Source organism: Oncorhynchus clarkii, chromosome 28 (assembly GCF_045791955.1).
Source record: "Oncorhynchus clarkii lewisi isolate Uvic-CL-2024 chromosome 28, UVic_Ocla_1.0, whole genome shotgun sequence".
Taxonomy (NCBI): Eukaryota; Metazoa; Chordata; class Actinopteri; order Salmoniformes; family Salmonidae; genus Oncorhynchus; species Oncorhynchus clarkii.
The window spans coordinates 13,275,179-13,289,624 of NC_092174.1; the positions used below are offsets into that span (position 1 = coordinate 13,275,179).

At 47.9% G+C, this 14,446-nt stretch overlaps 1 protein-coding gene across 1 annotated transcript; it reads right to left on the reverse strand.

Moving 5' to 3' along the window:
- Positions 1 to 391: 391 nt before the first annotated feature.
- LOC139386709 (MAM and LDL-receptor class A domain-containing protein 1) lies at positions 392 to 7,915 on the reverse strand. The gene is made up of 15 exons (XM_071132543.1): positions 7,858 to 7,915; positions 7,428 to 7,551; positions 6,838 to 6,967; positions 6,665 to 6,743; positions 6,326 to 6,487; positions 6,116 to 6,241; positions 5,092 to 5,283; positions 4,719 to 4,838; positions 4,397 to 4,558; positions 4,080 to 4,171; positions 3,629 to 3,796; positions 1,526 to 1,862; positions 1,139 to 1,232; positions 800 to 959; positions 392 to 523 (listed from the first exon to the last, which is right to left on the reverse strand). Exons 1-15 carry the CDS (start codon positions 7,913 to 7,915, stop codon positions 392 to 394), a joined length of 2,136 nt encoding a protein of 711 aa, XP_070988644.1.
- Between the last annotated feature and the right edge of the window lie 6,531 nt (positions 7,916 to 14,446).

Below are 14,446 nucleotides of genomic sequence, written 5' to 3' on the forward strand. Positions count from 1 at the left end.
ATAAAATATCAAACAAAAACAGGGTGTGTTTTAATGTACATCATCATGAAATGAGTACATTGAGTGGTGATGTGATGCAACTGTGGGACTGACTGACCAGTGGTGGTGGTGTGGTCCCCAGCAGGCCCAGTGTTTGGGGTGTCTGTAGGACCAGACTTCACCTGCCAGTCCTGTTCCTCCTCTGCCCCCCGCATCCAGCCACACAGGTCCCTCTCGAAGGAACAGTCATATGCAGACAGGGCTGGGGAGAGAAAAGTAAAATAGTGACCCAGTGACATGATGTGGCCTCGGCCTTTATTCATAAAGCTTCTCAAAGCACTGATCTAGGATCAGGTCTAGGATCAGGTCCTCCCCCCTGTCTACCTAGTCTTATTCCTTATGATCTAAAAGGCTAAACTGATCCAGTCCTAGCCCTACCTGGTGGCTGGTAGGATGTGTCACAGTTGAGGAAGGAGATATCGTCCAGAGCAACAGCACGAGAGACATCTGAGAGGCTCTCCCCGGCCAAGCTTCTGAACACTACCTGAGAGGACAGACAATTACGTCAGTACAGTCAACTAGCATGCTGTGGGTCCAGAGGTTTCTCCTGATCGCCTGACCTGAGAACAGAATAATCTCGGCCTAGTAGAGTCAAGTAGCGACCAGAGTTTTTCCTGGTCTAGTAACATGATCAGTTAAAAATGACTCCTGGACCTAAACATGTGGTTTTATGGCTCCACTGAAATACCGTGCCAGTTCAATGTATGGCCCAATGGAGTCATATCAACAAAGCTGGTAAAGGGTATATGGGAACACACACCTTGTAGGGCTGCAGATGTTGACCTAGGGGCAGGTGCTCTGGTCTCCACTGGGGGGCGGTGGTGAGTGTGCGTGACCATAGTGCTACCTCTTTGCCCTCAGCCTCCTGCAGAAGAACAGTCAGAGACCCTACACTTTTACCGCGCATCTGGAAGTGAAACCTGAGTGAGTGAGAGAGAGAAGGGTGGGGTGGATAGAGAGAAAGAGAGAGATGCTACTACATGGTCCGTGAGTCTATAATATAAAATATTGTTGAATAAAACTGAGGTCAAAATCCACAGGTAGACATCGAAGGCGGGCTCGTGGCATCAGCCTACTGGCTGCCCTGTCTGTCACTCACAGTATCTGGCAGTAGGGGGACAAGGATGGGAGGGCGGGACTCTGGAGACGAGCCTCGATTTGGGACTGGCTGAAATTGACTGCCATGTAGTAGCCTATACACAAAGTAGGAGGGAGAAGGAAAAGGCCCAAAACATGCAACCTGTAACTTTAATTTCCTGTCAAAAGTGCTGCTGCTGCACTTGCTTTTTAAACTGTGTTGAGGAACGTAACCATCTGTTTTTTTCTTGGCTGATTGTGTTAATAGTACCGATCGAGTTGTCACTGGTGAAATGAAAATAACAGAACACACCTTTATGTTAAATGGCTTTACATGTGCTGTTGCGTTGTCATTGGTAGGTGGTTGTGGCCATGTGTTTGGTCAGTGTGTGTGGTCCCTTGTAGTTACCTGTGCCAGTCGTGTGGTCCGTCTCTGGTACTGTGTGGTTTCCGGCTTCCTGTCTCTGCCATCTGTTGACGCCCTCACTGGTGTCACTCCACAGACACTGGTCACTCTCAAACGTACAGGGACTGGTGGTGGGAGGGACTGAGGAAGTGGGTGTGGTTTCAGTTGTGGGAAGGTCTGAGGGAGTGGGTGTGGCTGGATTAGTTGGAGGGACAGAGGAAGGTGGGTTGACTGGCAGCTGGCTGTTGTTAGGGTCGTGGACACACTCCTTGAAGAAGGAAACGTCGTCAACTGCAACCAGACCAATGTGGTTATCTCCTCTCTTATACTGGAATACAATCTGCAGACACACAAGCATACGTACACACACACACACCAAGTGAGCCGATGTGAGCAAGACGGATTACCAGGACATGTGATCAGAGCATGTGCTGACCAACTGGCAAGTGTCTTCACTGACATTTTCAACCTCTCCCTGACCGAGTCTGTAATGCCTACATGTTTCAAGCAGACCACGATAGTCCCTGTGCCCAATAAAGCAAAGGTAACCTGTCTAAATGACTACCGCCCGTAGCACTCACGTCGGTAGCCATGAAGTGCTTTGAAAGCCTGGCCATGGCTCACATCAACACCATCATTCCAGAAACCCTAGACCCACTTCAATTCACATACCGCCCAACAGATCCACAGATGACACAATCTCAATCGCACTCCACACTTCCGTTTCCCACCTGGACAAAAGGAACACCTATTTGAGAATGTTGTTCATTGACTACAGCTCAGCGCTCAACGCCATAGTTCCCACAAACTCATCACTAAGCTAATGACCCTGGATCCTGGACTTCCTGATGGGCCGACCCTAGGTGGTAAGGGTAGGGAACAACACATCTTCCACGCTGATCCTCAACATGGAGGCCACTCAGGAGTGTGTGCTTAGTCCCCTCCTGTACTCCCTGTTCACCCACGACTGCGTGGCCAAGCACCACTCCAACACCATCATTAAGTTTGCCGACGATACAACGGTGGTAGGCCTGATCACCGACAACGATGAGACAGCCTATAGGGAGAAGGTCAGAGACCTGGCAGTGTGGTGTCAGGAGAACAACCTCTCACTCAATGTGAACAAGACAAAGGAGCTGATCGTGGACTACAAGAAAAGGAGGGCCGAACAGGCCTCCATTAACATCGACGGGGCTGTGGTGGAGCATGTTGAGAGTTTCAAGTTCCTTCACCAACAAACTATCATGGTCCAAACACACCAAGAAAGTTGTGAAGTGGGCTCGACCACACCTTTTCCCCTCAGGAGACTGAAAAGATTTGGCATGGGTCCCCAGATCCTCAACAGTTCTACAGCTGCACCATTAAGAGCATCCTGAACGGTTGCATCACCGCTTGGTATGGCAACTGCTCGGCATCCAGCCATAAGGCGCTACAGAGGGTAGGGCGTACAGCCCAGTACATCACTGGGGCCAAGCTTCCTGCCATCCAGGACCTATATACTAGGGTGTGTCAGAGGAAGGCCCAAAGAATTGTCAAAGACTACAGTCACCCAAGTCATAGACTGTTCTCTCTGCTACCGTACGGCAAACGGTACCGGAGCGCCAAGTCTAAGTCCAAAAGGCTCCTTAACAGCTTCTATCCTCAAGCCATAAGACTGCTGAACAATTAATCATATGGCCACCCGGACTATTTACATTTACATTGCCACCCCTCCTCCCTTTGTTTTTACACTGCTGCTACTCGCTGTTTGTCATCTATGCATAGTCACTTAACCCCTACCTACATATTACCTCTAACCTGTACCCCTGCACATTGACCCGGTACAGGTACCCCTTGTATTTAACCTCATTACTGTTTTTTTCCCCCTTTAGTTTATCTAGTAAATATTTTAGTTATTCGATTTTCTTAACTGCATCGTTGGTTAAGTAAGCATTTCACGGTAAGTTATACACCTGTTGTTTTCGGCACATGTGACAAATAAAATTATATTTTAATTTGACACCAATGAGCCATCCAATCTGTTATGCAATACACACTAAATAATCTCCATGTCACAAATGTCTGTGTGTGTGTGTTTGTATGTGTATGTGTGTTGTCCTCTCTGACCTTGCTGTTGACCGGTATGAACAGTATGACCTCTGCCCTGTGCCAGCTGTAGTCCTGTGATGAGTCTCTGGTCCACAGCACAGTGTCATCAGCCCCATCCTGGTCTGTCCTCAGCCTCATAGTCAGACTGGCCGTCTCCTCATCCTGACTGTAGTAGAAGAACCTCACCTGTAGGGAGAGACAGAGAGCAGCGTCTCACTGAGAGAACTACAGACTAGCTTGAGGAGGCTTCGGTACTGCTGTTGGTGCATAGAGATGGAGAGAGGGCACACTTCCTATCTTTGCCCTGATCGTTTCTGTGATGGCACAGGCAGCACTATCGCGGCCTAAAACAGGCTTTTGTGGCAAGTGCACCCTCTAGCCAACTCTATGTGCTGGTGTAACATTCGTGTTCATTGTGAACCATATAGATAGCGATTGACAGAGTGGTTGTGAACGTAGAGTGACTCACGGTGCAGTTGGAGCTGGGTAGCAGAGTGCTGGAAAGCAGCTCTGATGTCTGGCCCTTCTCAGTCAGGTGGCTCCCGGGAACAACATAGTGCCCTGAAACATAAAGACGACCTCGTTCTATCACAAAGAACCGGCCTGTATCTACACCACCGACAGTAGTGGGGGGACGGTAATCTCAGCACCCTGAAGTAAATCTCTCAGGAGCGTTGCTACTCTATAAGTCTGTGACGAAAGACCACGGGGATGGCCAGAGGGCAAATCTTGAACTCCCCAATCCACACACTATAATCTGTCTCGAAGTGCACCGAGTGGACCTACCTGCTCCGTTGTTTTTGGTGTGGTCCCTCGGCGGCCCGTGTTGAGGCCAGGCACTCTCTCCCTTCTGGAAGGTCCAGTCAGCCCCGGGGGTGTCCACCTCACTCTCCTCCCAGGAGCACAGGCCCTGCTCAAAGCTGCAGTGCCCTTCGTAACCCTGCTTCTCTGGATACACGCGGACAGAGGAAAGGGAACACTCAGGATACAACCAACCCGATTAGAGCTCTTTGTTATTATTATGTGACCTGGCCAGGAAAAACTCCAGGTCCTGGTTAAAAGTATGAACCAAGGTTTTCCTGCGTGCAAAACGGTCCTTCTCACTCACCACAGTCGGCCTCGTCAGTCCCATCCCCACAGTCGTCGGTGTAGTCACACACTCGGCTCTGCGCCACACACACACGGTTAGAGCAGGTGAACACTCCAGCTGGACAGGAGTCCTGGGGCTCTGAGGGGGAGCGAAAACAGAGTTCAGCAAAGACTCACTCAACCTGCTTTAAAATCAGCACTGGAGCAAAGTGAGATTCAATCTATATACTGTAGCTCCTGTAATAGACAGGTATGCTATGTTTTGCTATACTATATTCCCCTAAATGCAATTGACCACTTAGGATATTGCCATTGTATTTTATAGCGTAATTGTTTCCCTTCCTCTGCAACACAACCCCTGTCTACAGTCACTTTGTGTGTTTGCTGCTCACCAGGCAGACTACAGTTGAGGAAGAGGATGTCGTCAATGGCGATGTCCCCTAGCTGACTGAAGGTCCTGGTCGCCTGGAAGAACAGGGTGAACACATGGGGGGTACGCCACGCGTCCCCCTGGTCCCCCGACCGCCACCACAGAGGAGTGGTCCTGGAACCCTCCTGAAGAAGCACACGGAGTTCCCCTACACCTACATCAACGCAAGCACACACACAATGCACACACCCATAAACACTACGACGGCCGATACCAAAAATGTAAACATAAGCAGACCAAACCTCTTTGGTCCTTTAAAAACCTGCTGTATGTAAAAACATTGTGTGCTATAGCTTGGAAAATAAATAAATTTGACTCTGGATGACAACATAATGATGTTTGCTTCCAACATTAGGTCTGTTTTCCTAAAGAAGTTAAATCCGCTTTGTGTTTTGTTTCCTTGCCACGATACTAACGAGTATCACAATACTGGTATCATCCCGGCCCTTATAAACACGCATAAACGCAAAACGTGCACATACAGGTAAAAAGTATATTGAAAGAAGGTGCTTCCACACAGGTGTAGCTCCTGAGCTAATTAAGCAATTAACAGCCCATCATGCTGGGCAGGCCATTATTTTGGCTACCGTGGCTATGTTCCTATAGGACGACAATGCTCCCCATCCACGGAGCACGAGTGGTCCCTGAATGGTTTGATGAGCATGAAAACGATGTCAATCCTACGCCAAGGCCGTCTCAGTCACCAGAGCTCAACCCAGTTGAACCCTTAAGGGAGATCCTGGAGCGCTGCCTGAGACACCGTTTTCCACCACCAACAACAAAACACCAAAGGATGAAATGTATATGGAGTTCCAGACACTTGTAGAATCTATAGCGATGTATGGAAGCTGTTCTGGTGGCTCGCGGTGGCCCAAAACACTTGTTGTTTGGCGTTCCCTTTATTTGGGCAGTTACCCGTACGTGCAAGCACGCAGAATCACACAGCACTTGTTACGCACGCATGCAGATGTGTTGGAGCATCTTACCTGTTCCATACATGTGGTAGTAGAACTCCAGCAAGCACACAGCACTGGCCTGCTTCATGGTGGGACTCTGCAGCGCTGCAAAGCTGTCCACATCCCCACGGCTAGACTCCACCGCCATGTACCAGCCTGGAGGAATACAGGGTAAACAGAGGGGGGTTCAAGTAGAACTACAAGGGTGGTGTGTGTCTTAAATGTGTGTGTGTGTCTTACCCAGCTCAGTGCCCAGGGTGTGGTCTAGTGACGGGCCAGTGTTTTCCGCGGTAGTGCCATTCCTGCCCCGCTGCCAGGTAAACTGGCCCACACTGACATCCGCCCAATCACAGGTGCCGTTCTCAAAGGAGCACCCCACAAAGTCGCCGCTGGTCCCATTGTCTGTCGGGACAGGTGAACGTGGGATGGAAGGACATGGAATAGGGTATGGGGGGACCGAAACAGGTGTAGGGGACAAGGGCCGACAGAGGACAGGGACAGTTAGCCTTGCTGTTTTGATTTTCCCATAACCAGTCTACAACTATAGTTATAAAGCCTTCCACATGGTTTGTACTGTACCTGGACAAAGCCCTGGCGTTACAATGATGTCATCAACAGCAATAAATCCACGGTCTCCAGATTCTGCGTCTATCAGCACCTAGACAGACAGGGGTTAGAAAGTACACTCAGATGAGCAGGACCAGTGTGTGAGCTGCTTACAAAGCGTTAAACCAGTCACTCAGTCACTGTACCTGGAATGGGCCGGACTTCTCCACAGAGCCAGAAAAACGGGTCCAGTTGGATCCCCCAGACTGGGTCTCAAACAGTAACTCTTTTTTTGTTGGACCAGAGCGCTCAAACACGCGCAGGGCCCCAGACTCACTGCACAATAAGGAACACATAAAGGGAGGGCCGATAATTATTCTATTAGAGAAATGTTGACTCCTACCACACTTTACCAATATAGAGCCTGCTATCCCAATAGTAGTAGTTCATATACAGGTCATTACAATAGTAACGTTCCATACGGTGGCAGGTAGCCTAGTCTTTAAGAGCGTTGGGCCAGTAACCAAAAAGTCGCTGGTTCGAATCCCCGAGCCGACTAGATGAAGAAAAAACATCTGTTGATGTGCCCTCGAGCAAGGCACTTAACCTTAAACTGCTTCTCAATAAGTGTCTGCTAAATTACTAAAACGTAAATTACTCCAACCAGAGGGTGGGGTGTGTATGTCTTGTTTTTGAATGTATGTAACTTGTCATATGTGGTTTTAATGTACCGGACACCACACAAAATAACTTCCCCTCTAAGAAAAGTCAAGTCCCAGTAAGTCTAGGCTCTGACCTGCCATTCATGTGGTACCAGATGGTAAGGCAGGTGGCTTCAGTCTGAGACCGGATCCACTCGGAGACCACCACGGCCCGACTGCTCTGGTTCTGTGGCAGGGCCGGGCTCAGCAAAAACCTCCCTGATAGGAGAACAGATCACAATATAGGTATACATCAGTCATCATCATAAGGCAGCAACTATCATTTCAGCTTGAGTATCTGATGCACAGGAAAATGGGCTTTGATGTCCGGCTGCACCACATTAAGCTACTAAAACGATGTGTGTACAATCTCCGTGTTTATTTTCCGTTATTTTACTAGGTAAGTTGACTGAGAGCATCTTCTCTTTCACAGGTCTAATTGGAAGGGAATCCTATTCTAGCATGATTTTCAACTAGTTGACCTGGATCGATCGACGTGTTTCTCTTTGTAACTGCCTGCAGTGCCTGTGGTCCAAGCTCTCACCCTCTGGTGTCTGACTGGTGTGGTCAGTGTCTGGGCCATGGAAGCGTCCGTCTGCCTGTACCCAGTCGTGTCCGCTTGTCCGGGCCTCGTTGACCCAGGTACACTGGCCAGACTCAAAGTCACAGCTGCCCGTGGGAGTACAGGCTCCTTCCCTCATAGACACGTCATCAATCTGCACCGTCGAATCAGAGCCCGGCGCGTGCTCTGCTCTGAAAACCACCTGAGAGTGTGTGCGGTGTGTGGGGTGAGGGGATGGGAGGTTTGTGGGCGTGTGAAGTCAGAAGAAAGTGGAAAGATATCCATCAGTCACTCGCCATTCCACTTTCCAATGAGGATACCTGGTCATAGGAATGGCTGGTATCACAGCCAATTAGAATGCGTACAGTGTTGCGGTAGCTAGCTAGCGGAGCTAACCTTAAAGGTGTTAGGGGCGGACACAGTGAGTTCTGCCACCTCCCAGCCTGTAGAGGAAGCTCCAGAACGCTGCCACAGAGCCAGGCCCTGCTCCTCGCTCCTCAGGACATGCACTGACAGACGGTCAGTGGCGCCAGCAGGCAGCCAGTACCTAGAGGCGAGGAGTCAGAGATCAGGGCAGAGGTGAAATGAGAAGATTGTGGGGTGAGGTTTTTAGTAGGAGAGTGAGGTGAGAAACGAGGCTAAGGGGTGAGAGGGGAAAAGAAAGGTGAGGAGAGGAGAGTGAGGTAACAGCGAGGGACTGAGCTCACCAGAAACGAACACACATCCCTGTGGTAGAGCTTAGCTCTGAAGAAAGCAACTGAGCCACCTCGATCTCCTCGGTGTTCCGTTTCAACACAGTCAGATAGAAACCTACAGGACACAGACAATCAATAATTGCCATTATAATAGATTGGATTTACGCAGCACTTTAACGGGTGCTCAAATCCCACTTTTGCACCAGCTAAATTCGCAGCCAAACAATGCCATGAATGACTACTGTTTGACCTGCTTCCTGAAGATGGCCAGGTGGGACTTCCTGGTTAGATAAGGTTCAACAAAAAAAAGATGTATCCCTTCCTTTTCTACCACCCTTCCCAAACACAATGATATTGGGCCATAATAGCACTCACCATTCTCAGTTCTGTAGGTGTGGTCCAGTCGGTCCTTCCTGCCACTCAAACGGCCCCAGCGCCCCTTGTGACTCACGTCTACCTCAAAGTCACACCAGGAGTCTACCTCAAATCCACACGGATCTGTATGAAGCAAACACTTATTACCCTGATGCTTCCCCATCCTCTCCCGATTTAGAATATCCTCATAGTCTCAAATCAGTGAGGAAATATATTGCCTACATGATGTGTTTGTTATGGTGTAACCCCACAGAATGAAATGGAACTCTAGTAAGTGATATGATCGACATAGGTTATACTATGTGCATTAGTGGCAATATAATAACAACAATTATATACACTTTCAGTGTTAAAAAATGCTTCACAGGGCAGTCTGTTTATAGAGCCATTATGAACGCATCTCTTACGTTGATCTTTGCAGGCCCCTTCCTTGACTGTGACATCATCGATGGCTATAAACCCACTGCCAGAGGTATTCCTGCTTCCAGAGAACTGAACCTAGACCACAGATCATACATATGCATTTATTATGGATCCCCATTAGCTAAGGCAGCAGCTACTCTTCCTGGGGTCCAGCAAAATGAAGGCAGTTTATAAAATTTTCAAAACATTACAATACATTCACAGATTTCACAACACACTGTGTGCCCTCGGGCCCCAACTCCACCACTACCACATATCTACAGTACAAAATCCATGTGCACGTGTGTGTATGTTATCTTGTGTGTGTGTATGCATGTGTCTGTGCCTATGTTTGTGTTACTTCACAGTCCCCGATGTTCAATAAGGTGTATTTTTATCTGTTTAAAAAAATATATATAATTCACTGCTTGCATCAGTTACTTGATGTGGAATAGAGTTCCATGTAGTCATGGCTCTATGTAGTAGTGTGCGCCTCCCATAGTCTGTTCTGGACTTGGGGACTGTGAAGAGACCTCGTGGCATGTCTTGTGGGGTATGCACGGGTGTCCGAGCTGCGCGCCAGTAGTTCAAACAGACAGCTCGGCGCATTCAACATGTCAATGTGCAAGTGTGTGTACCATCAGGTAAACCTCTCACATATACAAGTAGTGATGAAGTCAATATCTTCCTCCACTTTGAACCAGGAGAGATTGACATGCATATTATTAATATTAGCTATTCGTGTACATCCGAGGGCCAGCCGTGCTGCCCTGTTCTGAGCACTCATTACCACTGTGTGTGTGTGTGTGTGTGTGTGCGTGTGTGTGTGTGTGTGTGTGTGTGTGTGTGTGTGTGTGTGTGCGCGCGCACGCATACCTCCTGTGTGTCTACTATGCCGAGTTGAACCTGTGCATTCATCCACTCTGAATCCTGGCTGCCTTGGCGAGTCCACACCACAGTTCTTGATGTTTTCTACCATGAAGAGAATGATTATAGTTCCATGTAATACTAAATGTTACAGTATTCTTATAGGTGACGCATTGAAAAAAACAGAACTATTAGTTGAGAAGGTAGTTATGTGCAAGTTAGAGGACAATGACATAAAAGCTTGGTGATGAAAGGCACTTGTTCAACCGTCAGTTCAACCAACTGTAGAAGGCTGTTACTCTAAAGCCCCTCGCCACTAATACATATATTGACAATGATTTGGGCAATAGCAGTCATCAGGGAATTCTGTATGTTTATTATAAAGTAACTAAGGCCCAGAGTTGTAAAACTCCTTATAAAACATCTGTGTAAAAAAATATACGGCTAGGACAGAGATTAAGCCTAGTCCCGGACTAAAAAAACAAGCTCAATTTGGATTCTGAATTGAAAGTACTTTTCATTCCAAGACCCGGTTGAGTCTGTGTCTGGGAAAGCAGCCCATACTGTAGTAGCTGTCTACTGTACATACCGTCTGCACTAAGAGGTCCAGGTTGGACACAGAGGGTCCCAACATGTAATACCAGAAGCCAACGCAGAGGTCTGTGGTTTGGAACGTAAGAGGAACAGAGACGACCGCGGTCTCACCGTCCACGCTACCAGACATATTCATCATCAGGTAAAACCCTGTCACACACACAGGACACAAAGCAGGCATTTATTAAATGACAGTCTTCGCCACTTTGAGTGACACTTGTGGAAGATGCACAAGGCGACATGACCCCCTCCTTTGGACCATCTGGCAGAACGGCCAGAATATGTAGGAGACGGTGCCAGACGCATGACGGAACCAACCCTATGAACTATGCCTATGTAACGTGTAACCAGTATATAAAGAGATCTAACAGGACTGCCCCGTGGGGGAAGCTCACTTCAGACCGGTACTTTATGCATCTAAGTTTGACAGTGACCTCTCCAGCATGCTGATAATAAACAATGTTTGATTTAAAAATGTATTTGGAATGTCCCTGTGTAAAATGTCCATGACAGTAGCTAGCTCTTCAGGTCCAGAACAGTACCTTTGTCATTTCCGACCGTGTGGTCGTACAGCGGTCCATTCCATGGCTGGTCCACCTGCAGGCCTTGGGAGTGGACCCAGTCGAAGGCGTCGTCGGTCTCCTGGACACAGTTACACAGGCCTGATGGGGAAAGACAGGAACATTTTCATCTCATGTAGTTTTCCCATCTTCTCTGTTACAGGCGTATGTTATTGCTTCCTTCACAGTGCTCCTTTATGAAGCTGAACCCTCCCCGCAACTCATTCTTAATGCCAATCAGACCTAAGTAAATCTTCTTGGAATTCTTCCTCAATTCCAGGAGACTTCAGGCTAAACTAGGAGGGGTTGGCAAACAGATCTGGGACCAGGTTGATGTATTTCCTAGCAAGCCTCTTCTCTGTGCCTCACCATGTTCAAAGGTGCAGTCCATAGGAGTGGCTGGAGGGGTGGTGGGTACTGTGGTGGGGGCTGAAGTGGTTGGGATCAGCTCTGCACAGCTCAGGTTCATCCTAACGTGGATGTCATCCAGGGCTATGCCTCCGTCTTCGCTGCCGGGGCGCCTGGTAGAAAATATGATCTGCAACAAAACACATGGTCCAACAATGTCTACTTGAATGCTCACTGGTACATTGGTTGACCGCTGTCTGATTGGTTGACCGTTGTCTGACCTGGTGTGGTCCTGTAGCGTTGTAGTCCACCATGGCCTGATACCAGATTGGGTCGAGTTTACCAAATCTGCTCCATATCGAACGTAGAACACCCGTCTCGTTCACATAGACTGTCAGCTCCATCGGCTCTGGGCAAGGGGGAAGCAAACACTAAATGCACACTTTTTTGGGGGGGTATGTATGACACCAGTAGGCCCTATAGTGGCATGGTATTACACGCACAGGAGGCTGCTGTGGGGAGGACGGCTCATAATAATGGCCGGAACGGAGCAAATGGAATGGCATCAAACACCTGGAAACCATGTGTTGGATGTATTTGACACCATTCCACTGACTTCACTCCAGCCATTACCACGAGCCCAATTAAGGCGCCGCCAACCTCCTGTGCATGCAAGATCGGTTTATTGTTTGCATTATATCCTTCACCATTTACAGCCATATCAGAGCCAGTTTAGGCTACTTACCCATGGGTCCCCACATGTCCATGAAGTACCAGAACTCTATACATGCATTCTCTGCCGCCTCCATTGGTTCACTCTGCAGCTGGGTAATCTCCAGTCCAGAGGAAAATACACATGTCGTAAAGATGATGTAGTGTCCTGGAGAGGAGAGCCACAACAAACACAAGTAAAGCCATTTTCTTTAGACAATGAAAACCACAGCGGGAAACGCTGTGCCCTGGGTATAAACTTCAGCAGGCTAACGCTGTCTTGTGGCACAGGGCCGACCAGGGCTCAAACTCAATTGGTCACACAGGCTTGAAGACTTGTTAAAGCTCCCCAAGCCTAAAGTTGAGCTAAGACTTTAGCTCAGCGGTCAAATACGATCTTGTGGCACAGACAGTTGACCTAGGATCAAACCCCTTCAGTCACACCGTCAGCCTACCCTGGCCAGAGTTGGTGGTGTGGTCCACTGTTGGAGAGAAGCGCCCTCCACTGGACCCTGACCACCATTCCCAGTCCACTCCTGACACAGCTGGGGGACTGTTCAGCCAGCCACAGTAGTCCATCTCAAAGTCACAGAACCCTGCAGAACACACACACACACACACACACACACACACACACAGATGGACTTACGTGCACACACATATGGATGGACGCATGCACGAACTCAAGAACACACACATATTAAGAATAGCTTTCAGAGCCTTTCTGGTTTCTGTGTGTATTTTGTAGTTTTTTACATTAACATCCCACTGGTCATCGATTCATTGACACACTCACCTTGTGGTGGACACGGCCCATTAACAAGGGTGAGGTCATCAATGGCAATGTCCCCCTCACGGCCATCCCCGGCCACAGCCTCAAAGATGACCTGTCAATCAGGAAACACATTGCTGTAATCTTAGTGAGTCTATCTATTAACGGTCTGTGTTTGATTGTACGACAATACGTACAGGGTCCATGCTTCACATGTGTAAATTAGTGGGAAAGTAGATTACAGGGTACAGTAAACAGTGGTCCTCAGCTGAAGGTTTCCTCAGCTGAATTCCAGAGTAGAAGTCATACTATATCTAGGGTTTGTCTGAAATGGCACTATATTCCCTATATAGTGCACCACTGTAGGGCTCTGGTCAAACGTAGTGCACTATTTAGGGAATAGGGTGCCAATAGGATGCCTAGATATCACCCCGTACTCTCATTCTGACTCTCTGTGTGTGCTAGTACACCTTTAGTGGTCTACTGAAGGGTTGAAGTGCACAACCTGACTGCAGATTGCACGTCAGCACTCACCAGACTGACTCTGATTATGTTGAGGGTATATTTCAGTTTTTTCAGATTATCCAAAGATTATATATCGCAGACCATGGCGGACTTTGTGACAAACTCAACCATGTACGTGCCAGCTGTTTTATCTCCAGCGCAGAAAAGCAAGACACCTCTTTTCTCTATCTTTTCATTGGAAGATGATTTATGACGCTCAATCAGATGTTTAACGGTTCACATGTGGTAAAACACTTTATCGGTGTGGATCTACTTCTAGTGTTAATTCATGTACGACCAAAATGTGTGTTTAGCTTTCACATGCAAACACCACAGTTGGGGTCAATGTGATTTCAATTCAGTTGTGTAGTAAGTCCGTGCTGGGGCAGATTACTTTTAACATGAAAAAATAAAGTAATCAGTAACGTAACCGATTACTTTTGGATTACTTTCAATTCTAACACCCCGGGCATATTTTAACTGCAACTAAAATATAGTAACATGACTATTTCTAATTTGGGGACTGGTGTGAAAGCATACAAATGCTATAATTCACATTATATTTGATATTGTGAGACCCTCCACAGGGCTCAAAAGAAACTTTTTCCTAACGTTTTCAATTGGTGGCACAAGCCAACAAATCTGGTCATGCGGGGTCAGGCAATAGAACACACGAGTAGTCTAATGATCTTATCTTAAACCCACTCAAATGACTTAAGTCTAA